Source organism: Annulohypoxylon truncatum (assembly GCF_022578515.1).
Source record: "Annulohypoxylon truncatum strain CBS 140777 unplaced genomic scaffold F4807scaffold_23, whole genome shotgun sequence".
Classification (NCBI taxonomy): Eukaryota; Fungi; Ascomycota; class Sordariomycetes; order Xylariales; family Hypoxylaceae; genus Annulohypoxylon; species Annulohypoxylon truncatum.
In genome coordinates, this window is record NW_025953809.1 from 180,467 (window position 1) to 206,307 (window position 25,841).

Here is a 25,841-nt window from a genome sequence, read left to right on the forward strand (position 1 = left end):
ATTACCTACATAGTACATATACATGTGCGTAGGACCTACCATACTAAAAGCACAGGTCAATTCAATGCACATACGTAGCCAAAGTATAATTCGGGTGGTTTAGGGAATTCACGATGGTATGATTTGAAGTACCCCGATACCTCCTTCTACGTGACCAATCTATTACAATTCATGCCCAATGTGAAGTATTGGATACATTAAAACCCATGTGACATCCGATCTCAGTACAAGATCACCTATCAGACGATTCTAATATGTACCTACAAGAAAATATCAGGGACTTTGCCAGCCACACAATTCTCTAAGCGACAGAGGCAGAAGGGGCTTGTCCTCGAAGCACTGACGTTTTTTTCTGCGCATTGGCAACCCTGGATGTGGCAGGTGCTTCATAGGTGGAATTAATATTGAAGTCCCTCCTCTTTATCTTCAACCTTAGAACCTCACTCGAACAAACTCGACTCCCGTCTCACTTCGGGCATTTCCGGTTGATCGCTTCAGTCCATACCATCGTAGGGAATGCTAGGTAGTTGGTCTCAAGGGGATTCGGTTGGTAAGTGCTTCGTAATTCCTAATTGCATATCTAGTGCAGATTGTTTGTTGGCTGTTTAACCGACCTCAACTCCAAAAGGTAGTCCAAGAATCAAAACAGAAGGAGTTTCCAACAAACCAAAGAAGCATGCAACTTAGACGAAAATAAGTCACATTACTCAGACGCAAACAATGTGCTTCGTATACATTACACGGCATAGAGGAGTAAATACATAACATGTAGATATCTATCTATCTGTAGTCCTATCTGCGGGCAAGGGAAGGTCCGGAGAAGATAGAGAAAAGGCATCTCATTTCTTGATGTAATGGAAAATATGGTGGTTGGTTAGATTGCTTCTTTGGCTGAAGATAATCGTCTTGGCATATATAATGACTGTCTCATCCTAACAAATTCTGACAACTCCTAAGGCGTCAGCACCCCTATTCATTTTCCACTTACCTTGTCTCCCACCTTTCCTGTCCCCTTTGCCATCCCCTCCCCCAGACGTGTCCGCGTCGAACAAGCATTAGACGGCTGTAAACCACCAGTATGGTGGTCACAAAAGCGCAGGAATGGTAGTATCATCTATGACTAGTAATTCGACAAAATACCTACCCTATGTAGCTGGCATGATTGCATGGTTGCTTACCTACGTCCCTACAATGCCACGTGGTCGTCGTCCTTGACTGCCACAGACCATCACCGTAGCTATGCCGTGAGACATTACGATCATATCATACTTGTTAAATAAGTAGATATCTAGTCATCGCATACCTAGATAATCCATACTTTCAGCCTCCGCAACCGCTTGTAGCGCGGCGCGGATACCGGCATCGATATTCCGTGTAGCGTAGCGGCGGCTGTTTCCAACTCGCTTCCGTAAAACAGCTGGCTCAGCCTGCAGGTGTGGTGTGATAAATACCTGGATTAGCGAAGGAACGGCAGCGACTGCATGTGGGTAGGTACATTCACACGTACACTCACTCCTACATACCTCTTACACCCCGGCTTCGACGACTTAAAAGGCCATCGCAACTTCACTACGGTACAAGACATCTCATATAATTAGGAACGACGGGATACGTTTGGGAAGATTGTGCAAAAGCAATTTGTTCATTATCAGAAGTTCCTATTTAGAGTAACCTCTGCTTCATTCTGAGATGACCTATTCGGCAACCTGAAGGGGGTATTGTGTCAGAATCATTGGTGCCGCCAGATTTCCGTTCGGTGCCAGGTTACTTTACCACGAGGCTGACCGACTTGTGACCACGAACGCCTGATGACCGAAACCTTGGCATCCGGCCAGTGAGTGCTCTGAGTGAGGAGCAAATAGTCTATCAATACATGCAAATAGTATGGGAAGAGAGTCCCTCGAGTCGGATACTAGTTGCAATAGCACCTAGACAGTGAGGAGATCCATTCCGACGTAAAGGACATGAGGGTCGTAGAAGGCGTAAAGGGTGAGATGCGGGAAAGAATGCAGAAATCAATACCGAATCGTCCGTACCTGGACGCATAACCACCAACGTCATAACTTTTCCGAGACCCGTCGTTAAAAAGAAAAATTGAAACCTCGAGTCGTCAGAGTGTCAGGAGGATTCGGGGAGGACTAAAGATCCGTCGAAGAAGTCGCGAAGAGTATGGTACATGTATCATCGCTTATGCCTTCTCCTCGACCTTGTCATCTTTCTTCCCAGCATCGGAATCAGAACCAACTTGAGCCTTCACGTACTCATCGTAGACGGCCATGGCCTCTTCAACCTTGGCCCTCAGTGCGCTGTCATCCTCAATACTGTAGAATGTTAGCAATATCACAAATAAAAAGGAATCTTTACATTCAACTTACAGGTTGACAAGCTCAGAGTTGTCCATTTCCAAAAGCATACCCGTGATTTTGCCCGCGAGCTCGGGCTGGATAGCCGAAATCTTAGGGAAGATGAGTTCACCAAGCATCTGCTTTTGCTGCTGGGGGTTGCTAGAGTGAGACTGCAGCTGTGAGTGCAGAAGCGAGGTAGGAGTCAGATCCTGCTGTAAGTTGGGGGTGTTGCCGACCTGCTGGTTAGGAGCGCCTCGTCCGCCCTGGGGAGGGAATTGTCCTCCCTGGCCATTTCGCTGGTTCACTCCACCGCGGCCTGCAGGGCCGCCCTGGCGCGAGTTGGGGGGGTAACCGGGAATTCCACCCGGGCCGCCCGGCATGCCCAAGTTGGCGGGCATTCCTTGGATAGGTCCGCGGCCACCCGGAACACCTCGACCACCTCCGAGAGTAGCCTGCTGTACCTGAGCCATCGCAGCCATAAACTGCGGGTTGCCAGGCGAGCCGTACGGAGCACCACCAGGGAACTGTCCAGGCAAATACATGCTAGGAGGAAGTTGTGGCATAGGACCGCCCCGGCCACTTTGAGGACCTGGGTAGGCGTTGGGGTTAAACTGGCCAGGACGACCACCCTGAGCACCCGGCATACCCATTCCAGGGAAGGGCATACCTCGGCCACCCTGAGGAGGGAAGCCTGGTTGCTGGCCAGGAGGATAAAAGACAGGAGGTTGTATGAACTGCTGAGGCATACCCGCCGCCGCCGCAGCTTGCTGCATTCGGAGTTGGTTGCGAGCTTGGATACTAGCCTCAAGCTGGCTCTTACGAACATCCTTTCGCTGGGCGAGCGCGACGTACAGCGGCTTGTTGTTGATCATGCGTTGGTTCATGTCACCCACGGCTTTTGTTGCATCGTCGGGGTTGGCGAAGCACACAAAACCGAAGCCCTTGCTCTTCCCAAGTTTCTTGTCGGACTTCTTGTCCTTCTTCTCGCCCTCGTCCTTCTCCTCGTCTCCAGAATCCTTCTGGTTCTCCTTGTCCTTTCCTTCCTTGTTGTCATCGTCAGACTCACTAATACTGTCGCGCATCACCTTCGCCGAGGTAATGGGGCCGAATTCTGAAAACATCTGGCGCAACTTGTCGTCATCGACTTCGTCATCTAGGTTCTTAATATAAAGGTTGACACCTTGATACTTGTTGGCCTTCTCCTGGCGGGCGGCTTCGTAGGATTTGCGCAGCTCCTCCTCACGTTCGTGTTTCTTCTGGGCGCGACCGACGTAAAGATCCTGTCCATGGAAATCATTGTTGTTCAACTCCTCGACCGCCTTAGCAGCGCTTTCATGGGTGGTAAAGTTCACAAAGCCGAAACCACGGGACTTGCCCTCTTGGTCGCGGGCCAAGGAGGACGAGGTTACATCGCCGTACTTCTCGAACAGCTCTCGGAATTCATCATCGGTAACGTCAGGATGAATGTTCTTGACGTAGACATTGGTGAAGTTAGCCTTCATCTCTTCGAACTTGCTCTGGCGGTCCTTCTTGGGAATGTGGTGGCCAACGTAGACCTTCTTCTCGTTGAGCAACATTCCGTTAACGTGCTTGATAGCCTGGGCAGCGGCTTCGTCAGTCTCGTAATGCACGAAACCGTATCCCTTAGAGTTGCCCTGCTCATCCTGAGCGACTTTGCAACTGAGGATGTTGCCGAAAGCAGCAAAGGTGTCGTGGAGAGCCTTGTTGTCGATGGCGGCATCGAGGTTCTTGATGAAGATGTTACCCTGTCCGCTCTTGCGCAGGTTAGGGTCACGTTGAGACCACATAATGCGGCAAGGGCGACCCTTGATCTGGGTGTAGTTCAACTCCTCGAGGGCGCGTTCGCCATCCGCGGTTGTGTTGTAATTGACGTAGGCATAGCCGAGGGAGCGGCGAGTAACTGCATCGCGGCAAACACGAATCGAGGCAACAGAACCTATCTGAGAGAACAACTCGAAAAGCATAGCCTCAGTGACAGAGGGGTCAAGTTCGCCAACGTAGAGAGAGGCGGAAGCGGCAGGATGAGGGGTCTGAGCAGAGCTGGGCGTGGCACCAGCGGCATCACCCTCATCGCCCTGGGCGTCAGGGGCGACATTGGTATTGATGGCAGTAGGTTTAGCATCACCACCGTTAAGAGAGGTGTTGCCGAGGTCGGCGGCAAGCTGGTCAACAGCGCCGGGTGCAGCAGCGGCAGACATTGCGACGAGGGTAATCAACTGGATTTCGCAGGGTGGATGTTAGTATGATCAAAATGATGAAAAGGTCGGGAAGTGGTAAAAAGAATGGTTGGTTGGTTGGTTATCTTTGTTGCATGCGAAGTGCGAAGATACCAGTTACCAAGATTGCGCTCAACAATCAATTCGCGGGGAGAAAGGAGGGGGGAAACTAGAAATGCGCACCAAGCAATTAAGATAAGTCGCAAAGGTATTATGTTCTCGTGATCAAGGGTAAATGATCTCGAGAGAATGAAACCTGTCGGACAAAGATAGTCGTCAAGACTTCAAAGAAGGTTGGTGAGGATGGTCTAGACGCCTAAGAGTACTCGAGCCTCAAGTTGACACTAGACGATGGAAGGAATGAATAGGGCGTGTGGGATTTACGACGGTGCCTACTCAAGGAGGAAAAGTAAGAAGGGAAGAGGCGCGTAGAGGGAATAGATGAAGTGAGGATGAAGTTCGTTAGTAGGAGGCGAATTTTTTATAGTTTTCCGAATTTTTTTGGTGTTTTGGGATCTGAATGAATTTGGCGAGAACAGAGATGAAGTACGAACTATGAAGATCGTACTAAATAACTGAGTCTCTTTTTTGTTTTTTCTGTGAAAATTTTGGGTGACGAGCTGGCGGATAAAGTTGTCAAGTCGTTGGGAAGAAGAAAAAGAAGAAGGAAGAAGAGAGGGTCCAGGTCCTCTTTTGACAGATCTTGAAGATTTTTTGTGCCTGCCTTTTGGTTCTTGGTTGCGATGAACCACACAAAAAATTTCAACCATAAAAAGTGGATCGTCACCTAGCTACTGTCGGTACCTCGTGCCTCGTACCTGCCCAGGTATGACTACTTTACCCCTCGGCCAATTTTATTCCTGAGGCGACGTAGCTTAGATATCTGAGTACAGACAAAATACCTTGGGTAGTATGTAGAGGCCAATCAAATTTAGACGAGATACGTACTGATCAGTACCTATCGCAGAGGCTCGGAAAGGAGAATCGATGCAGTGGAACTACGGCGTACGACTGGGACACCTTGAATACATTTGAAGAGCACCAGGTGGGCAAGGCAGGTGCGTGACTATCAGGTAGGTATGCCAAATGCGTATTCATAAGTAGCTAGTAATTTTAAGTTACATACGTTGTGTGGTGGTAGCAAACTTCAATATCTGTACTTGGATTGAATTTTGCGTCAATTGAGGCTGCATATAAGCTTTAACCTTAGTGATAGTTGGAGAATCACAGAAGTTAGTTGGATAGTTTGGCGACTAGTTCACCGCAAATGCTTTCAAGCTCCGTTATGATTTATGAATGAAATGCCAAATATTTGTAGAGCCTCGATATCTTGGCAACACTTACCTACTTACCTACCTAATTTCCTAGACTTAGCAAATGGATCGTTATTCAAAATTCTATTTGCACATGTCATTGTATACATAGGTATTGAGTAAGATTAGTCACCAGGTTCTCCTTTGTTCATTTAATGCGTACTCAGGTATGTAAGGATTCTCGTTTTCTTAGCACACCGGCAATGTGAAAACCCATTCATTAACAAGCACAAGGGTATTATGAGTAGGTATTTTATTAACCATATATCGTCCAAAATACCTAGTCTCCCAATGTGTCAGGTTCGACTAGGTAGCTTAAATTACAAAGTAACAGACAAATATCCAGGTGCTGTTGATTGCTTATGTAACGAGGCTTATCTTATCTATATGTAACCATGTAGATACGAAGAAATCAGCTTACTGCGTACATGTATGTACCTCTGCTAGGTGAGGGGCACCCCGCCTTGCCCACCTTACCTAAAAGTTAACTCCATAGATCGGCGTAGGGTGCTGAAAGACGTGCTAGACGATACCTAGGTACCTATTGGCATAGACCTGTGACGTGCGCTTTCCGCGTTTAGTAGCGCTTAAGCTCATCGCCCTTAACCTTACAAACTTAGAACTTCGCGCCGTAGAAGGTAACAGAACCTTCACACATGGCAAAATGGCTTACTGATCTATCTACCTAGATACCTTTAGTGCATACCTAGTAGTACAGTATAAATTCACCTATCACAGGTAAGTCAGGGCACTCCGTGGAACCTTATGTAACCCTACGTCGAGTGCCAGGCAGTAGGGGTAGGTAACAAGGATATGTACGTAGCTTACCTGTGGTACCTTAACGTCAGATATTCTGCAAGTCTTCCACACAACTATCACAACGATCGACGCAAATGCGCATATACATTTTGCGCAAACTCGGACACCGGATCAACCTATGCGGGCTGTTTTGATTGCATTATCGCCATTCACCCTTTCTCGCACGATCGATATCCTCCCGACACGATTAATAGCCCTTCCACAGTCATATTGAAAGCCTCGTAACATCACTACGTCAAATACGACAAGCCGTTGCAATACTTCGCAGCGACCACATCATGCCGATTCGCGCCACATCATAGGACGAACATGATATATCGTGCTTCCCTACGGTATAGCCGGCCTGTTTGATGACCAACTAAGCGCGACCCGAGTTTGACTTGCACGCCGGAAACGGCGGCCACATATTCAGGATGTTTCCAACCTTCACCGGCAATTCGAGGCGACCTCGAAATGTCAATATGAGCGGCCAGCGGAATACAAACCCTTGGGCTACTGCTACCTCGAGTTGGCCCCAGCCCACCTCAGGTGCCTCCAAAACAGTAGCACAGGCACAAGCTGAACGTGAAAAGAGGCAAAAAGAACGTGACGAGTTGAATGCCGCCAAGAGAATTCAACGAGTTTGGAGAGGACATAAGGACAGATGGGGCTTCAAACAAACATGCCGAGAAAAATACGATGCTCTTTATAAGCAGCCGGTAGAACACGATCTTTCAGGTCGTGTGGTTGCTGCTCTGCCTCTTTTGCTAGTGCTCTTCGACCCGGCTCAGGTAGATGATCAACGACGATTAGATCTATTTATCCATGATTTAGTCAGTCTGGGGCCAGCTCCTTCAAATTTTGATCTTTTCAGTCCACGTTCCTGGGACCGACTAGCAGAGCTCATCGTGAAGTCTCTTGAGAAGTATGTATATCTCTTATATCACGATCATCTGTATAACCTACTGACATAGTCATTCAATAGGCGTCAGGCTGGCTCGTCGCAAGCCCATCTTAGCATCTTAGTTGACATCGTCAAAAGACGACAAGTAGCCATTACTCACATATTAGTCAAGTATTACAAACTTCTATCAAAGTATTTCGAGCAGAACAGTTGCAAGGGTATCTCAGTAGAAGAACGAGATATCCTCGCCGATGCCGCCACGGCTCCCTTGGGATCTTCCTCAAAGCAAGGTACGTGAACAAATCTACTCACGCCTGAATCGTTTGTCAAGATTAATGAGATTATAAACCAATAACCGTCTCGTTATACTTTACATATAACTAACAGCCCTAAGAAATACATACTCTGCAAGCGTACAAGGCGTTTACATCCTCATTCCTCACGTCCCCAAATCTATCGTTATTACAAAAAGATCCCGCTCGAATTGCTAGCTCCGTAAACCTCCATATCCTATCACAAAGCGTGATCGACATCTACTCCAAACAAGAAAATGCTAGCAGACTATCGAAGAGTGCTTCACTGTGGCTCTTGGTACACTTTATCGCCTTAAATAGAATAGCCCCCACTTCTCAGGGCACGAAATATCTGAGGGCTCTTTACCTCCAGCTATCCATCCTCGTCGATGATATCCGAGTCCGCTATGACCGAAATAGCAACCTCCTTGGGACAAACAATAACGATGATAACGCATCCGATGAGAATGACAGCGATGTCGAAGCCACTACTCCCTTATCTGCATGGGTGACGGACCAACTGGACTTCCTTGTAGATGAGGATGGTATTTCAGAGCTCCTGAGTAGATTAACTTCGTCAGTATACACGACTTAGAATAAATCGTGATCATGTACTAACATCATTTAGGACTGCACTGTCTTTAGATCGCTTATCCGAAGATGCTAGTCTTCTTGCTGGTTACACGCTGGTACTATTGAGGTGTTTCCCGAGCCACAGTGACGACATCAAGATGCGCCTTTTCCAGGGTGACATCTCTACGATTGATTCGGCTAGCTCCAAGTCCATGCCCTCTGTCAAGTATTTCTGGAAGGCTGCCTCCAATACCAGCATATTCAAGAATCTCACGCAAACCAGAGCCCAGCCTACGTCTGTCATCTCACTTCTACAACCAGATCCCGTGCGTGATCGAGAATGGCGGACCATATTACTATTCCTGGAACTATACAACTTCCTTCTAAGACTCACTGACGATGAAGATTTCCTACCTGCGGACAGTCAGATTATCTCACAACAAAGTCTTGCGACAGTCCGAATACGTTCTAGTGGCCTCAACCTAGACGAATTGAAGCGGCTTATCAACTTCCTCAAGAGCCTTTCATTCCCATTGTACTACAACTTATCAGACATCATGCCATCGGCTTCGAGATCGACCCGGCTAAATGCCTTCATGGGCGTCGTTTCTGGAAACCAGGCGGTGCGAGAAGAGGAGCCCAAAGCTGCCCAACCATCGTTCGCTGGAATCATCGGCATGGACGTATTAGGCTTAAGGAGTGCGTCAACAGCTACAATGCGCTCGCTGTATGAGAGAGACTCTCGACGACGCTTTTTACCAGCGGACTTCTGGCTCATGACTTCGAAGTTTGATATGGACGGTTTCATTTCGGCTGTCGTCTTAGAGGAGCAACAAAAAGATCAAATGGAAGAAGATGGAGACGATTCCGGTGATTCTGATGAAGATACACTTGATACTTTCCATACGTCTACCGGTCAACGTCTCTCACGTGCAGCACAGATTGAAAGACACCGACGTTTACGAAGAGTCCAGCGGGAACAAATACTAGCCCAAGTTGGACCCAAACTCGAAATACTTCGCAACATGCCGTTCGCCATTCCTTTTGAAGTTCGAGTTCAGATATTCCGCCAGTTTGTTTATCTTGACAAATTCAAGCGCCGTGGAGGCCATGTTGACCCTGACCGGTGGCGGATATCAGTAATGTCCGGAGATGCGGTCAATTCTAGAGGAAGAGACACCATCGGCCGCCACACGGCTAGGGTCAAGCGCGGGAATGTATTTACCGACGCGTTCGACCAATTTTACCCACTTGGGGAGAGCCTAAAGGAGCCTATCCAGATAACATTCGTGGACAAGTTTGACCAACCTGAAGCTGGTATTGATGGAGGGGGCGTCACGAAGGAGTTCTTGACTAGCGTCATAGATGAAGCTTTCAACAACAGCCCAGGCGGCCACAACCTCTTTGCTACCAACAGCCAAAATCTGCTATACCCAAATCCAACGGCGATTGACGACTTCGCAGAGCTCCTTCGTCATTGCAACATCACAGAGAATAGTACTACTTGGAGGGATAGCTTCGCGGATCTTGCTAGGCGTTATGAGTTTCTTGGTCGGCTGGTGGGCAAATGCATGTACGAAGGCATCCTTATTGACAAGGCTTTTGCCGGCTTCTTTCTCCTCAAGTGGTCAGCATCAGGGCAAGGCTCAATGACTGATTATCGTGCAAACTTGAACGATCTACGAGACCTGGATCCAGAGCTATACCAAGGGCTCATCAATCTCAAGAATTATCCCGGCAAAGTAATAGATCTATCCCTAGACTTTACGATAACTGATGAGATTCATTTGCCTGATGGAGGGGTCCGCACGATAACCCGTCCGCTCTGCAAAAATGGCGAGGATATGGCCGTCACAAACACCAATCGTCCTCTCTACATCTCGTATGTTGTGAACCATCGGCTCGTAGCACAACCATACCGACAAACAAAGGCCTTTCTTAAGGGCCTCGGATCTATTATCAACCCCGCATGGCTATCCATGTTTAACCAGTCCGAACTTCAGCGTCTCGTAGGTGGCGACAGCTCAGAGATCGACGTTGAAGACTTGCGACGCAATACCGAGTACTCAGGCCTGTACGCTATCGGCCATGATGGAATAGAACATCCAACGGTACAAATGTTCTGGCAGGTAATGCGAGAGTTTAAAGACTCGGAACGTCGAGAAGTGCTAAAATACGTCACATCAACACCGAGAGCACCATTGCTAGGCTTCTCGCAACTCAGTCCCCACTTCAGCATCAGAGATAGCGGTACCGACGAGGAGAGACTACCCAGTACAAGCACATGTGTCAATCTTCTGAAACTTCCGCGCTACAGTTCGAAAGAAACGCTGAAGAGCAAGCTCCTCTATGCCATCCAATCCGGAGCTGGCTTCGATCTGAGCTAATTGAAGACAATGGTGCTAGTATCGCAAACTCTACCTAAATCACGATGCTCTAGTGGGTAAAATCCTTTGGCCATGCTTAATCACGGCGCAAGGAGACGTCGGTTAGAATGTGTGCAAGTAGCTAAAAGCAGAATGAATTGACATTGACATTGACGATCATGAGTGAACTTGTCTCCCTAGTGATCGAACATTTATCAACTGGTAGTCCTAGGTAGGTACCTAAGGCCTTAGTCCAGGGCAAATAAGTTAACGCCGATTCAATATGCTATGATCTCTTTATTCGTAAATCAGACTATCATGGATGTGTATAATTTGTTAAGGTTTCGGGATAGAAAAATGCTTTATAAGATAATATGTCGCCAACGCAGATATCCAACCGTCGTTTCTCACGCCGAGCAAGCTCCTATAGTCTAGCGGTTAGGACGTCGGATTCTGATTCCGAAAACATAGGTTCGATTCCTGTTAGGAGCTCCAAATTGTCTGTGATTTTTTTTTTTTTCCCTAAGTCTTCAAGTGAAAACATTTCTGTGCGGGTTGCACCCCCTTGAATAAGGACATTGTGCTCTAAGTGGAGCAGCGAGCTAGCCTTGAGTTGTGGGCTCTGGTGGTCCACCAGAACGTAGTCTAATAACTGTTTACGAGTGAGTATCAGTTAGAAATTGTATCTATGCTTCAACATTTTGCTTCAAACCGAGTTAAGAAATTAGCATATGCGTCACTTCATTCATTGCCTTGACACAGATAGGAGTAGGCTTATATAATGCTAAGCCTATCCCTACGTAATATCGTTCTTGTACGTTATGTATTGGAATATCTCTTGATGATCACGCTAATAATTGGTCATAAGACATAATCTAAGTAATGCCTCCTATATAGTCCAGCGGAAATCAGCAAGTCCATCAATAATCTTTTTCCCTTTGTCTGCGCGCTTATTTTCCCATTTTAGAAGCACGATAGAGAAACAGGCGGCAACGACAGCAGCTATACAGATAGCCATCACAGCTATTATCCCGGGGATATAATCAGGCGCATCCTGTTTCTCGTCAGCATGGAATATTACGATATCGTCAACGAGCTTTGTACTAACCTGTTGGCGGAAGACTAAAGATGAGTAAATGCCACCGATACCACTGACCGCGATCATAAAAGCAGTGGCACAGGCACGCTTAGCATCGCCGCGGAGATTGTTAGCTTGCCACGCTAGAGTGGTGACCACAAGCCCATTGACGCCGGCTTCCCCTAAGAAGGTACCAACATATCTTGCCACAGGATTATTGACGAATCCCGTCATGCATAAACCAACAATAGCGACTAAGCCCTGGACGATGACAAACGGCCCTCGCAGGCGCATCTTATCAGCTAGCCACGAGACAAACATACCCTCCACGACTGAGAATAGAGCCGGTGGCGCCGACAGCACGAACGCAAGATCTTGCGAGTATCCCATTCCGTTGCGTAGGATGATGGGCAGGAAGAAGAGAAAGGCGTAAACGCCTACGGCGCCGGCTGAGTACATAAGCGCGAAGGACCAGACCTTCCAATCCGTAGCCGTCTCGACGAAGACGGCCCAAGTGACCTTCTCGCGCTCCTCTGACCCGCGGTCCTCCGCAAGGCGCGCCTTCACAAAGGCACTTTCTTCATCAGAGAGAAAGGTGTTGCGGTCCGAGTCGGGGAAGTCGACGATGACGAACCAGGCAATTATGGCGGCGACACAGGTCATGACGCCTTCGATGATGTAAATCCACCGCCAGCCCTTGTAGCTCGGGTGCACCTTGGAGATCTGTATCAGGCCGAGAGCCAGGATATTGGCGAAGGCCGAGAGCGCGGATCCCGTCATGAAGAAGGTCGCCAGCCTCTTCTGGACCTCGTACCTCTTGTACCAAGACGAGATCAGGTAGACGCAGCCGGGGTAAAACCCGGCCTCGAAGACGCCGAGGAAGGAGCGCAGGACGGCGAGGGCGACCCAGTTGTCCAGGAAGCCGATGCCCATGGAGACGAGGCCCCAGGCGAAGACGATGAGCGAGATCCAGTTGGCGGCGCCGACGCGGTGGATGATCATGTTGCTCGGCAGCTCGAAGAGCATGTACCCGATGAAGAAGACGAGCAGGGCGACGGAGGCGCGGTTGCCCACGGCGAGCCCGACGTCCTCGTCGAGCCCCGAGATGCGCGCGACGGATATGTTGCTCCGGTCTATCATGGCGATGGTGTACAGCGCGCCGAGGATGGGGAGGAGCCGGATGTCGACCTTGCGGAGGACTCGCCTCTCGAGCTTCGAGTCGTGGGCGGTGCCGCCGCCGCCGCCCTCTTCCGAAGCGGACGGCGTGTCGTTGTCGAGCTTCTCGTTCTCGTGGAGCGAGACCGACGCTTCCTTCTCCGCCATGGTGAAAAGGGGAGCTCAAGCAAACTTAAGGAATCAATTCATGATCCTACTAGGTAGATAAATAGCAGCAGGAAATGAAATTTCGGTTCTGTAGCTGCGTTCTTATTGCCGTTTTTCGGCCCCTCGCAGCCTAGGTCGGGGCCCCGAAAGGAATGTGGAGGAAAAGTTTGTGGGGTAAAAAGCTGGGGTAAGTCGAGGACTATACCTATGTCGATCGGTTGTTGGTCATGATCTCCCCGGCGAGTGCCTCTTCTGGGTATTCCGCATGTAGGCCTGATTATTCGACGTTTCCGAAGAAAGGTGCCAACTCCGCAGCTAGAGAGGATGAGTAAGGTATATGGTCCGACAATGATATTGGCCCTGTTTACTTCGATTCTTCTCCAATTGATAATACTTGCTAATATAGATCCTTTCGATTTCTATGGCTGGGCGTAGGTAGGTAGTGTTTAGAGAGGTATGCCCTAGATGTATTGTACATCACGTTTTGATACCTACCTACAAGGCGGGTGCTTGGGTAAAAATGAAAACACCGTCTATTATATATTCATATAAACTGACATGAATTATTAAAGCCAACTCAGTTCCCAAAGCCCGATCAACTCGGGTCTAATCTACGGAGTTGTTTTGCTGACAGACCCTATTGACAACCCTACGAATACATTGTATATCGTGCCTAGGTAGGTAGATAGGTGGCTAGTCTGAACATGAACAGCTAACTCCGTGCTCTTTACTAAGGAGGGTCTGATACTTGCATGGTTAGAAGACCTTGCAACAACCCGCCTACTTACCTACCTAGGTATCCATGTATACACCACCCTTTTTAACTGGCTGGAGTGTTGGCAATACGTTTAGTTCGATTTAAACAACATTAGAAATATATGCCCATTAAAATATATTAATATTTCCCCAGATATTTACCTACGTAGGGTGGTTGTCTCGAAAAGGGGCGAGGGAATGCAAGTAGCAGGAACGGCATCATACGAGATGCATGAGGCAATGACTAGTGAACGTTATCACTAAGATTGACATATATATGGACTTGTTGTCGAAAAAGTTTAATTTCAGCGAAACCTATCTGAGAGATGATTCACACTTAGCACGTAATGAACCCTCCAGACCAGCTCCGCAGTCAACCCGTCTATAGCAAGAGAACATCCTTCACGGGCACCTGCACCAACCCAGTGGTACTCCGAGTCCCATCACCCATCATCCACCAGCAACGACTAGCCAAATTTTCGTGTTTAACCGTAGACAAGCTTGAAGATGTCGTTGTGGACGTAGTACTGGGCTTGTCCATTGATGTGCTCGGGAACCAGGTAGAATGACTGAGTGTAGCTCATCGGTCGCTGCTCCTCATCCACCTAGTTATCTAAGTTAGATATCGTGTTGTTTATTATGAAGGGAAAGGAAAGGTCAATAAACGAACCAAGAGCTGACCGGTGACGAGCACCATAATGTGGTCCGGAGAGACACCAGGCTGGGGATCCATAGTAGCCACCTGGTGCTTAATCTGCTGGAAAGGCAAGGCCTAGGAGTTTGTGTAAGTCATATCTTCCTTTGAGCTTGTGATTGGTGCCTTACCTGAAGCTTCTCGATGATAGAGGGGGTGCCCTTGAACGAGCTGGACTCGAAAGTCAACATAGATCCATCACGCTGCAAAGTCGTCAGTCAAACGCGTTCCATCAGGAAACAGACTCGAAAGGGACCATACATAGAGGGTTGCAAGGCCCGATCGGTCCTGGTCGAACTGGTTGTAGTAGTATTGGACGAATAAAGCTACATAGGGAGGCGCATGTTAGCTTGGGCCGCGAGATCGCTACCGAGTCGACGGCATGAAAAAGTAACTTAAAAGAGGAGGTACATACTCGCAACCTCTTCCAGATCTATTCGTTCGGTTAGTATATAGCTTGACACTTTGTAAGTAATCAACAGCCCTCGACTTTTTAGGCTGCGACGCGTTACAGGATGGGGGAGGGGGATGACATACTCGCAGCCATCTTGGTGGGAGTTATCGTCCGTGAGACAGTTGTGGAAGGCGTGTATTTGATCGATGGTTGCTTTTATGAAGATGAACAAGCGTGCTTGAGTTGTCACGCGAGTCTGAAGACGAGAAAAAGGCGCTTTGTTTTTGTTATGATAGTTGATAAAAGATGGGAAGAAGAAGTGAGGCCATTCAGGTTGGACTTTTGGAGGGGCAATCTTAGCGGAGGATCCACTTATTTATGTGATTTATGTGTGCTAAATCTGTTTTTGGTCGCCTGCTCTGGCGGGGTAATCTTTAATTTTAATTTTTTAGTTTCGGATCGTCCAACGTCGTCAGGCAATTACCGTTTATCGTTATCAGTCGATTATGTAATGAGTCACTCAACTTCCGAGGTTCTTTCCATTATTTATGCAGTCCTGTACATGCATATGTACATGCCTAATGCAATGTGTGTGGGTCTACTTGCACTGTGACGTACAAGCTCTTCAGCTGGGAAGCGACAGATCGGATTCACCCAAAGTTGGGAGTTGCTCATTCTAACTTGGAGTAATAAGTGGATTGTAACAATTTAATACATCTATTTACCACTTGACACTATCCGAGGTCCTCTGAAGCTTAAATATGAATTCGTACTTCTACGATATTACCTCTTTACAATTACGTGGATGTAGAGTCCTATAATCCGGCCCAACACAACCGCATCTGGTTCACCCCATTGATATAAACTCAGGCATGGCGTCTGGTAAAGTGGAAGCCAATAACACCGTCGCTTCTGAGGAGAGCACGCAAAATGGCACACCTGCAGCAACTGGGTTCTCTCGTCTTCTTCGCCGGCATAGTCCCGGCTCAAGACAACATGCTCGAGATTCAATGGATTCTTTAGATAGGATCTTTGATACTCGTACCGAATCAGAAGCCCGCCGCCTTCCAGCTGCCCAAAGATCCATGACCTCGGAGGATAAACACTATGCAAACAATTCTTATGGGATCGCCGAGCTGAGGGATGGTTTCTTCGATGCCGTTTTTCTCCCCCCAGAGGAAGTGGATTTCCAGGAACTCATGAGACAAGCCCAGCTGACTCTTCCATACGCCTTTAGAAAGAAGGATCCCCTTTCTATACGGAATTTCTTCCCTAAGCAGTGGCATGAAGTGAAAGGGGTCATTCGCCGTGTTACTACTACAAGATCTGGCATTCGACTTCTTAAATCTTTTCTTGCTTTCTTTATAGCATATATCCTTTGCCTTATCCCGCCAGTTCAGGATAGACTTGGCCGTTATAGTTACATTATGGTAATATCAGCTATCCTTAATCACTCGGGTAGAACATTGGGGGCCCAGGTCGACGGAACGATTCTAACAATAGTTGGCACAGCGACTGGGTTAGGATGGGGTGCTTTTGGGCTGTGGGTATCTACCGCATCGGCGCCAGCACGCATAGGTTATGGCGGAGTCCTTGCTGTCTTCCTCTTCTTATACGTATTTTCAATCGCTTGTCTTCGTTCGTATTATATCCGTACCTATCAGGCCGTCATCAGCGCTGGAATCGCGATCGCATATACCTGCCTAGCCGAAGTATCAGGAACTGAAGTTTCATGGTCTAAACTCCTCGACTACGGAATTCCTTGGGTTCTAGGACAAGCCATTTCTCTTCTCGTATGTTTTACGGTTGTCCCTGATGCAGGCGCGCGCCCATTAGCCGTCGCTCTACATCAGGCATTCTCTGTCATGCTGGTAATTCCACCTCCCGCTAGGTACCTCAATTCTAATAACTAATTTTCTTAAAGGATGGTCTCGGATTGACAAGGCTAGAAAGCATAAGAACACGCCGGAGATTAACGCAGACTTTTGTCAGCATGTCGCAGGCTTACAGAGATCTAGTGATCGATTTTTCTATGACACTTTTTGACCCGAAAGACGTTCTAGAGCTTCGAAATCTCATTCAAGGGGTCATCCGCGCACTTCTCAGCTTGAATAGCGAAACTAGAGTCCTTGATGGACCAGAGGACGCTCCATGTAATAGACTAAGCCGAGACCGCCCTATACTCGACGAGTTTGTCGTTAGCATGGACCAAAAAACTCGTGTATCAGGTAGCGAGGAAGAAAAGAAGTTAGCGAAGTTCGTTGCCAGCAGCTTGGCCGAGCCTACAGATAAAATTCTTCTGTCTATGGAATCCGCCTTGAAGACTTGCGATGCTGTCCTAATGGATATGTGTGGCCATCGCCAATATCTGGGCCCCCCAAAGGACGTGTCAAGCGATATCCCAGGGTCGCTTGTAAAGCTGCGCAGACGTATCATAGCATTCAGCGAGTGTCAAGATAACGTGTTAGCGAGCGGGAAATTGCCCTCAACATACGCTGACTCCCCCGATGTTGTTAAGCTTTTCACTTACTGCCGACCCGTCCACCAAGCCGCAACGGCGATTGAGGCATTACTGGTAAAAGTTAATCAGATGCAACAGACACGGCCGAAACACTCGATGTTTTATTTGCCGTCCTATCCATTTTGGAAGGCGTTGCACCGTACGAATGCACAGGTTCGACATGATCGAGGCGGTGTAACAGCAGGTTCCTACTTCAAAAGCTTCAACGATATAGCTGTAATCATCCAGAAAATCAAGTCTAGGGATTTTCAACCCTTGCCAAGGAAGGAAAATGAGGGTGCTGATAAAGGCCATGATACTTCATATGCATCAATGACAGCGGATGAACTCGAGGATGAATTGGGTACAAATACGAATCATGTACGGCACAAGATATGGGGCTTTCTTCATCGACTACAAGGCTTTGAGACACGATTTGGGCTTAAAACAGCTGCGATTACTTCTCTACTATCTATACCCGCTTGGCTCCCTGAGGCCCATGAGTGGTGGGATGGCTATGAAGTATGGTGGGCTGTCGTAATGGCATGGCTTATGATGGGCCCTCGGTAAGTTATTATGCTCCTTTAAATGACTCGAGCCTTGTGTGTTGTCTAACATGCATAGAACTGGCGGAAACATCCAAGATCTTTTCACACGTGCGCTTTGTGCTGTTCTTGGCTCGCTTTGGGCCGGTCTATCATACGCCGCGGGGAATGGTAACCCTTACGTTATCGCAGTCTTTGCCGTTATCTTCATGCTCCCTATGATTTATAGGTATACGCAGAGCACACATCCGGTAAGTCACTCCCGAAGGCTAACGGAATTGGAAAACATTCTGACATGAACATAGAGGTCTGGGCTCGTAGGTTGTGTCTCATTTACGGTTGTATCGCTATCAGAAGTCGCTGCACAAGGCAAACCCTCGCCAGCTACAATCGCCGCGACACATGGTGTTGCCATGGTCGTTGGAGTGGTCGCATCCGTCATTGTGAACTGGGTGCTCTGGCCATTTGTTGCTCGCCATGACCTTCGAAAAGCTGTAGCTTCCATGATGTTCTATTGTAGTATCGTCTACAGAAGTAAGTTGAGCAGGGATTACTATTCCTTTCTATTAATTGACTCGACTTTAGGTATCGTGTCAAGATATGTTTACTACGAAGAAGGGGACGAACCTACTAAAGAAGATATACGTTCATCCGAGGTACTCGAGGGGCGATTGCGAGAAGGATTTGTGAGATTGAGACAGCTGTTGGTGAGATCGTAAATATCCCTAGCTTTGTGAAGCCGATATATTGATGATAATTAGGGTCTCACACGCCACGAGATACGACTCCGAGCCCCTTTCGACCCTTTACCGTATTCGGCGCTTATTGATGCTTGCGAAAGATTCTTCGAATATATCGTCACTGCTCGACAAGCGTCTTTATTTTATCATCCCCATTTTATTAGAGACAATACCGACTTTGCCGCAGCTTTGCTGGGTCATAGAAGAGATGCGATTGCAACCATCTTGACCAATCTTTACGTCCTTTCTGGGGCGCTGCGCGCCGACAGAAAAGTGCCCGTAAGTCTGCTAAGAAATCTTTATATATAGTGTGACGAAGAGAGAAAACATGCTAATATGCGAACTTGACAGAAATATCTCCCAAGCGCAGCGGCATCAAGGAAGCAACTATTAGACATGATGGGAGCACTGGAGGCTGAACTCGCGGCAAGTGGAAAATTAAGTGCTGATGAAAAGTCCGAAGGGAGAAAGTGGGCCCAGATATACAGCTATTCGTATAATGAGAGCCTGACGGGCTGCGTTGAGCAGTTGGAAGAGCTGGAGAAATATACCAAGGCCATCGTCGGCGAACAAGGGTAAGATACCTCTTTTGACGCGGTTGTGGGATAAGTCTAATAAATTGGTATAGGTTCGACGGCCCCTACACAGACCAAAACTGGTCGATGAGTTGAAATATCTCCTATACGAAGCAGAAGTGGCGTGTTTAGGTAATGCTTCCTACCGACACCATCCACGGCGATTTATGGCCTTCGAAGCCCTTCAAAGCAGTCTGACCATTTGAAGCCGAAGACTCAACATTAATGGCTGATAAAATACCTATAGATGACTTGTCTATTATATTTTTATGAGATACGATCTAGCCAATCATGATGAAGTGAATTGATACGGACGAATAATGCAAAAAGTCAGCTCACGCATAATATGTGCTGTCCACGTTGCGGAACGATTGGTCAATTCCCTCTCCGAGATCTTCTCCACTTCGGCTGCGCGGTAGCCTCAGTGAGTCTTCTATCCCGATTCAAATCTCCCCACATAAGAAATTACGCCCTCGGGGATTAAAGAGGACTTTTATTTTATATCAAACTTGGCATTCAGGCACGTGTAGCGTCGCCGTTCTTCTCCATTCAGAAATCTTTTGAAGATGGAATTTAGGGCAGTGCTCGATTCCACGTGGATTTTAGATCGAATAGCGTGACCCAACCTGCTGGGCTCATCAACACTTGGCGCCTAGACGCTTTATATGAAGACTGCGTACTGCCCCTAGTGAGATGGCATCTGATCGCCAGCGTCCAAAAGTTTTTATTCCTTAGGTCGCTATTATCTGGTCGACATCTTGTCTTTGTGAAGTCGCTCGTTTAGTATCATATATTTCTCACAATGTTGGTTACTTCTATCTTCGTTTTCCTTTCCCTAGGTTCAACTGGTCTCGGTTGGGAATGGGGAAAGAGTGGAAAATGGTCTAGTAAGCAGAGGACTACTTGCCACGGTGGAGAGTCGACCATCAATTACACGTCAATTGCTGGCTTCTTTCAGCAGGATGACTCCTCCACTGTTGCAAAAACCTTTGACTACGTACGGCCCAACCGCTATAGTTATCACAATTGATAACTATTACTAACAAGAAATAGACTACAAGTAATTACGGGCTTATTAACCGGACGTATCCTACCGATGATGAGTTAGATTCAGCGAATGAGAAAACGCAATGGGAACGTTTTATGTATTATGTGAACACTCTCAACCGAGATTGCGACAAGAACACCCAATACAAGGTCTTATTCATGGCTCGTCACGGCGAGGGTTATCATAACGCGGCAGAATCTTATTACGGTACCCCTGCTTGGAATGTAGGTTCCCTATAAATCGCCGTATCTCTACGTGATTTAGTCTAATAATAGTACATAGTGCTACTGGGGACCACTTGAAGGGAACGGCACGACAACCTGGAGAGATGCTCGGCTGACCGATGCTGGTATAGCTCAATGCACCAAGGCAAACGCCTTCTGGAAAAATGCCTTAGCTGTTGAAAAGATTCCGGCCCCGGCGTCCTACTACAGCAGCCCCCTAGTCCGTTCTATGACCACGGCGAACTTGACCTTCAATGGCCTTGACCTCCCGGCCGGAAGACCCTTCGTGCCAACGATCAAGGAATATCTTCGCGAAGGCATATCTATGCGTACTTGTGACGAACGGTCGAACAAGACGTACATCCATTCCTTGCTTCCAGGATTCAAGTTCGAGGAAGGGTTCACCGAAGATGACGAGTTGTGGAAGGGTTACGAAGGGGAAACCTCTGATGCTCAACTCAAGAGGACTAGGGCTGTTTTGGATGATATCTTCAGCAACGATGACAATACGTGGATCAGTATCACCAGCCACTCTGGCCAAATCAGCACTAACCTAAAGGTGTTGAACCACATTGCGTTCAGCTTGTCGACAGGCCAGGCAATCCCAGCTCTTATCAAGGCGCAGAACCTCCGTAAAGTCGAGTCAGCTACAACCACTGTTCAATCGTGGACAGCCGAGGCCACGTGTAATGCGCCTCCGGTTACAAGTATATCTGGTCAAGGTTGCGTCTGCTCAAGTGCTACGTCCTCATTAGTCGCGGCTACAGCTACGATGACCACAGCATAGAGTAAGCAATTTACACGAACCAAAAGGTTATAGCAGGATAAGTTTTCTAATGGTAATAAAACAACTGCTTACACTTCGTTCCTGTTTTGACGCAACATGCGCTCTATACCTAAGCTCAAGCCCTACCTATAGTACTAGAGTAACAATTACATCCGAGTGCAACCTTCGGACGCACGGAAACCCCATAGTCCAGCCCTCAAGCCCCATGAGGTCTCCAAACTGGCTTCGCCTACGAAAATTCCTGGGAAGAGGCTCACAGGTGGTAGTTAGCCAAGCCGATTTTCTGCGAATGGTACCGTGATACGATGGCGCGTGCTCACGACTCCAATTCTCAGCTTCCACCTTCCTTCTTGGAACTTTATCGCCGCATCAATAGTTTACTCGAGAGATGACTTTGCGATTAGTCAATATGATGCAATGAAAAAAATCGCAAGGCCAATATAACCGTGTTAGTCAACCTGGAACTATATTGTCTCGCGATTTGCCGTCTCCTCCCAGTAGCCATCTTGAATATTCATACTAACGTTATTACAAAGTGATTACATGCATACCAGCCCAGCAGCTGTTATCAAGATCAACCCCAATAGGATCCTCATCCGAGCCATCCAGAATTACGCAACGGGAACTGGATACACGAGATCTTGGGCTTCGCCTTAATGAGCATAGGAACTTTTCTCCTAGCCGTCGGCATATGTAGTATAGAGTGTGAAGAACAGAGTTGTTCTTCTTTTCATACGAACATCTTGTATTCTAGGTGTGCAATCCATGTCATCCATAACGCCTTCTTCGGGTTCCACGGAATCTATATGCCAAAATTCATCGTAGGATTATAGGAATGCTTCCCTTCTCACCAGGCCGTTCCGAAAATTTATTGGGCCTTTCGTTTTGTTTCCGCTCATGAATAAGGCCTCCATGCACATTTGCTACCGTATAGCATACAAAGTTGTCCCGCTCCTGTAAGGATGAATACGATAATCTGAGTCGGCATTTACCAACAAGCTCGATTAAGGAGCTAGTTTCCCGAGCCTGTTCAGCGCGGGTGTCTGTGGGTGAGATCTATGAATGCAGGATCACGCCCAAGCAACCATAAACCTTTGTAGATAAGTGCACAACACCCTTCTTTCTGCTATTACAAGTGGGATATTTCATGGGCCTATCATTTCTATTTACTAGCAATTATGCAGTCTCTCCTTGTGTTAACACTCTTCGCGTTATCTGCGAGCGTCAAGTGCGTCAACTTTGCCTTCGAAGAAGAGCAGCTTGCAGATGCAGAGATTGGGGATTTTCCAGCCATCGCCTTTGGAAACTCTTCAGTCGCGGCCTCTCTTGATGATGAACCAGAGTGTAGAGAGTATCCGGGCAGCGACGGCTGGCCCCTAGAGGAAGAGTGGTCGCGGCTGAACCAATCTCTAGGAGGCGCCTTGATCAAAGGGGTTCCACCCGCGGCGGTATGTTACGATGGGCCGTATAGAGATGCGGATGCGTGTATGTTCCTCATCCGGAATTCCAGCATGAACCGTTTTTATATAGACAACCCGGTCACCGTGTTGAGCGAATGGGGTGAGGGCGATACCTGCCACGCGACGCTTCAGCCGCAAGATGGCGATAACTGCACACAGGGTGCCTTTCCTGTCTTCGTCATCAATGCTACAACTACGAGGCAGATTCAGATCGGCGTCAACTTCGCTAGGAATAGGAACCTAAGGCTAGTCGTTAAGTAAGTTCTTCGAGACATATGGACATCTGGCCAACTTATACAGCCATACCAAGACATGATAATCCGATTGACACCGTACCTTTCTTTGCAGAAACACCGGGCACGACTTCGTCGGTCGAGCGGTCGGCTTGGGAAGTCTTAGCATCTGGACGCACTACCTGAAAGATTTCCAATACCTGCCCCGTTACCAGGTTGGCGAGTACAGGGGCAAGGCAGGCAGAGTCGGTGCCGGTATTGAGAGTTGGGAGATGTTTTCCCAGATGGACAAGTACAATGCCACGTTTGTGGTAGCCGGAGGTTACACCGTTGGGGCTTATGGCGGTTGGATGGCCGGCGGTGGACACTCCGCTTTGGCTTCCAAGTACGGCTTAGGCGCCGACCAAGTTCTATCTCTTCAAGTGGTTACAGCTGACGGCAGGTTCGTCACTGCGGATCCGAACCAGAATACTGATTTATTCTATGCTCTGCGTGGCGGCGGGGGGAGTAAGCATTTCCTAGACCATGGCTAGATCAAGCCGAACCACGCCAGTTAGCTGATGACAAGAATGCAGGCACTTTTGGCGTCGTGACTTCAGCTACAGTCAAAGCCCACCCCTACACAACAATACTCGCCACTTCCATAAGCTTTTCAACAGGTGGGGCTAACGTCTCCGTTGATCCTGGCGACATCGAGAATTTCTGGAAGGGTTTCGATTTGTATCATGAGTTCGGCAAAAAGATAGTCGATAATGGCGGTACAGCATGGTACGTGCGGAACTTGAGCACCGGTATATTTCATTGGAATTAAAATGATCTATATCTGTCAACGCGTACTAACAACTCGATAGTATGTCGCAACCTTTTACCCCTATATTCTTATTCCAAATTTCGGGTTTATCGAATGATGCCATACCAAAAGAGGTAGCTTTCGATATTTCTTATCATTACGTTAACATTTAGGATACCAGATAGTTACATGTCGCGTATGACGTCTAGCAACGACAGCTACAGCTTCATGACGGATGTCGAGCTCCCCAACGTATCAGAAGAATACTTATCCGCATTCGTACAGCCTCTCCTCGACGACCTGCGAGCAGCCGGCCTCAACGTAACCACGCGGGCGCCGTACCCAGCGACTAACTGGTTGGCCTCGGCTAGAGCAGGCATCGGCGACACCCCAGGCAGCTCCCGGTTCGCCAGCCGCCTGCTCCCGCGCGCCAACTTCGAGGACCCGGATCTGTTCCAGGCAACGCAGCTCGCGCTGCGCCAGTCCATCGAGGAAGGGTACCGGTTCCACGGCATCCACCTGCAGCCCACCGAAGCCGTGGCCGGCTACCCGGGCGCCGGAAACGCGGTCAACCCGGCCTTCCGGAAGGTGATCATGCACGCGGACCTGTTCGACAACACGGCCATCAGGGGCCTGTCGCCGATGGCGTGGAAGGAGACGCACGCGCGGCTCGCGGGCGCGATGGATAGGTGGCGGGCTGTGACGCCGGGGGCCGGGGCGTACATCAACGAGTGCGATGTCGAGGAGCCGGAGTGGCAGCAGGCGTTCTTCGGGAGCAATTACGAGAGGTTGTTGGAGATTAAGCGGGCTAGGGATCCGTGGGGCGTGTTTTACGCGCCGACGACGGTGGGGAGTGAGGCGTGGGTGGTGAGGACCGAGGATGATATGCCTACGCAGAATGGGCTGCTTTGTAGGGTTGGTTCTGGGAAGGCGAAGAGGGATGGGATGGGGATGGGGGTGTGAGGGAAGGGGGAAAGGTACGAATGACAAGACTGAAGCCTTTGCTTTTTGGGAGTTATTGTCACCTTCATAGCTTTCTAGGTACTAGGCACCCAGTTTTTGTGACATCTTGTGTCCCTATCACTAGCTAGGAACGTAGGTATGCATGTAAGTAGTGATATGAAGAGTTGTATATGAAATTTCATAAACAGCAAGCTTGTTGAACACTGACTATACTACGAAGTATATGGCTGCGTATGAGGCATGTATCGCCAACGGTTGCCTCGCTATGAGATATGGTGTTGAATTTGTAAGGAGGTGAGTTATCGGAGGTGGCACTGTGGCAGAGCTCTATCAAACATGCACATTGATGTTCCGTTTGTCAGTCACGTGATTGGAGGAACCCAAGATGCGGGTGGCTGCCCTTAGGTGGTAGCACCTGCCCAGGCTGCAACTGAAATTCCCAGCGGATTCTTTAGCTCTCGCGAGGCTCTACAAGCATAGGACCTTCCTATTGGTCACCATCGATTTTATGGGTCACCCTGTCCCTTCCCCATCAGCCCCAACTAAGGTGCCTGTGGAAGGAAAGGCCAGACAAAGGCCCAAGCTGCTGCGAGAGGGTCACTTTTGAACTTTGATTCTTACCATCAATTTACGTCCATCAAAATCAACACCACTCCATTCAATCATCCGCCATACCATCCTTTTCTCCCCCTTCCCAGAACCCAAAACTATTCAGAGCGCGTCCAAGTTCTTCTTTTCTAGTGACGCACTCGAGCTACTTTTGCTGTACAGTACCCAAGTTCTTTTTCGTAAACACCAACCGAACCGAATTGTGAGCAACGTTTTGCCCACTAGCAACGTACCCATACCCACGCCTACCCACGTCTATCAACCTCGTCGCCTCCACCCGCCAATTACCCGAC

At 48.3% G+C, this 25,841-nt stretch overlaps 7 protein-coding genes and 1 non-coding gene across 8 annotated transcripts; 5 read left to right on the forward strand and 3 right to left on the reverse strand.

The window, feature by feature from the left end:
• Positions 1 to 2,188: 2,188 nt before the first annotated feature.
• Positions 2,189 to 4,564, reverse strand: F4807DRAFT_461896 (polyadenylate binding protein; the record flags this gene model as incomplete). The annotated part of the gene is made up of 2 exons (XM_048001743.1): positions 2,189 to 2,321; positions 2,376 to 4,564. 2 exons carry the CDS (start codon positions 4,562 to 4,564, stop codon positions 2,189 to 2,191), a joined length of 2,322 nt encoding a protein of 773 aa, XP_047852688.1.
• Positions 4,565 to 6,510: 1,946 nt separating this feature from the next.
• F4807DRAFT_431838 (uncharacterized protein) lies at positions 6,511 to 11,087 on the forward strand. The gene is made up of 6 exons (XM_047998555.1): positions 6,511 to 6,533; positions 6,585 to 6,633; positions 6,744 to 7,618; positions 7,679 to 7,887; positions 7,992 to 8,466; positions 8,519 to 11,087. Exons 3-6 carry the CDS (start codon positions 7,128 to 7,130, stop codon positions 10,848 to 10,850), a joined length of 3,507 nt encoding a protein of 1,168 aa, XP_047852689.1. The 5' UTR covers positions 6,511 to 6,533; positions 6,585 to 6,633; positions 6,744 to 7,127; the 3' UTR covers positions 10,851 to 11,087.
• Positions 11,088 to 11,249: 162 nt separating this feature from the next.
• Positions 11,250 to 11,321, forward strand: F4807DRAFT_t96. Its single transcript has one exon. It is a non-coding gene; the product is annotated as a tRNA-Gln (tRNA).
• Positions 11,322 to 11,638: 317 nt separating this feature from the next.
• F4807DRAFT_431839 (MFS general substrate transporter) lies at positions 11,639 to 13,577 on the reverse strand. Its single transcript, XM_047998556.1, has 2 exons — positions 11,938 to 13,577; positions 11,639 to 11,883 (listed from the first exon to the last, which is right to left on the reverse strand). Exons 1-2 carry the CDS (start codon positions 13,228 to 13,230, stop codon positions 11,719 to 11,721), a joined length of 1,458 nt encoding a protein of 485 aa, XP_047852690.1. The 5' UTR covers positions 13,231 to 13,577; the 3' UTR covers positions 11,639 to 11,718.
• Positions 13,578 to 13,921: 344 nt separating this feature from the next.
• Positions 13,922 to 15,513, reverse strand: F4807DRAFT_431842 (nuclear transport factor 2). Its single transcript, XM_047998557.1, has 6 exons — positions 15,218 to 15,513; positions 15,096 to 15,113; positions 14,942 to 15,006; positions 14,812 to 14,883; positions 14,657 to 14,758; positions 13,922 to 14,591 (listed from the first exon to the last, which is right to left on the reverse strand). Exons 1-6 carry the CDS (start codon positions 15,225 to 15,227, stop codon positions 14,472 to 14,474), a joined length of 387 nt encoding a protein of 128 aa, XP_047852691.1. The 5' UTR covers positions 15,228 to 15,513; the 3' UTR covers positions 13,922 to 14,471.
• Positions 15,514 to 15,761: 248 nt separating this feature from the next.
• Positions 15,762 to 20,177, forward strand: F4807DRAFT_155242 (uncharacterized protein). The gene is made up of 8 exons (XM_047993260.1): positions 15,762 to 16,945; positions 16,999 to 18,140; positions 18,199 to 18,370; positions 18,425 to 18,653; positions 18,705 to 18,826; positions 18,881 to 19,138; positions 19,211 to 19,434; positions 19,488 to 20,177. Exons 1-8 carry the CDS (start codon positions 15,947 to 15,949, stop codon positions 19,528 to 19,530), a joined length of 3,189 nt encoding a protein of 1,062 aa, XP_047852692.1. The 5' UTR covers positions 15,762 to 15,946; the 3' UTR covers positions 19,531 to 20,177.
• Positions 20,178 to 20,236: 59 nt separating this feature from the next.
• On the forward strand, positions 20,237 to 21,493 carry F4807DRAFT_461901 (phosphoglycerate mutase-like protein; the record flags this gene model as incomplete). The annotated part of the gene is made up of 3 exons (XM_048001744.1): positions 20,237 to 20,431; positions 20,488 to 20,706; positions 20,765 to 21,493. The coding sequence occupies 3 exons, from the start codon at positions 20,237 to 20,239 to the stop codon at positions 21,491 to 21,493; spliced, it is 1,143 nt and encodes a 380-aa protein (XP_047852693.1).
• A 1,064-nt stretch (positions 21,494 to 22,557) lies between these two features.
• Positions 22,558 to 25,239, forward strand: F4807DRAFT_431850 (FAD-binding domain-containing protein). The gene is made up of 4 exons (XM_047998558.1): positions 22,558 to 23,210; positions 23,302 to 23,693; positions 23,762 to 23,953; positions 24,158 to 25,239. The coding sequence occupies exons 1-4, from the start codon at positions 22,672 to 22,674 to the stop codon at positions 24,937 to 24,939; spliced, it is 1,905 nt and encodes a 634-aa protein (XP_047852694.1). The 5' UTR covers positions 22,558 to 22,671; the 3' UTR covers positions 24,940 to 25,239.
• Positions 25,240 to 25,841: the final 602 nt, after the last annotated feature.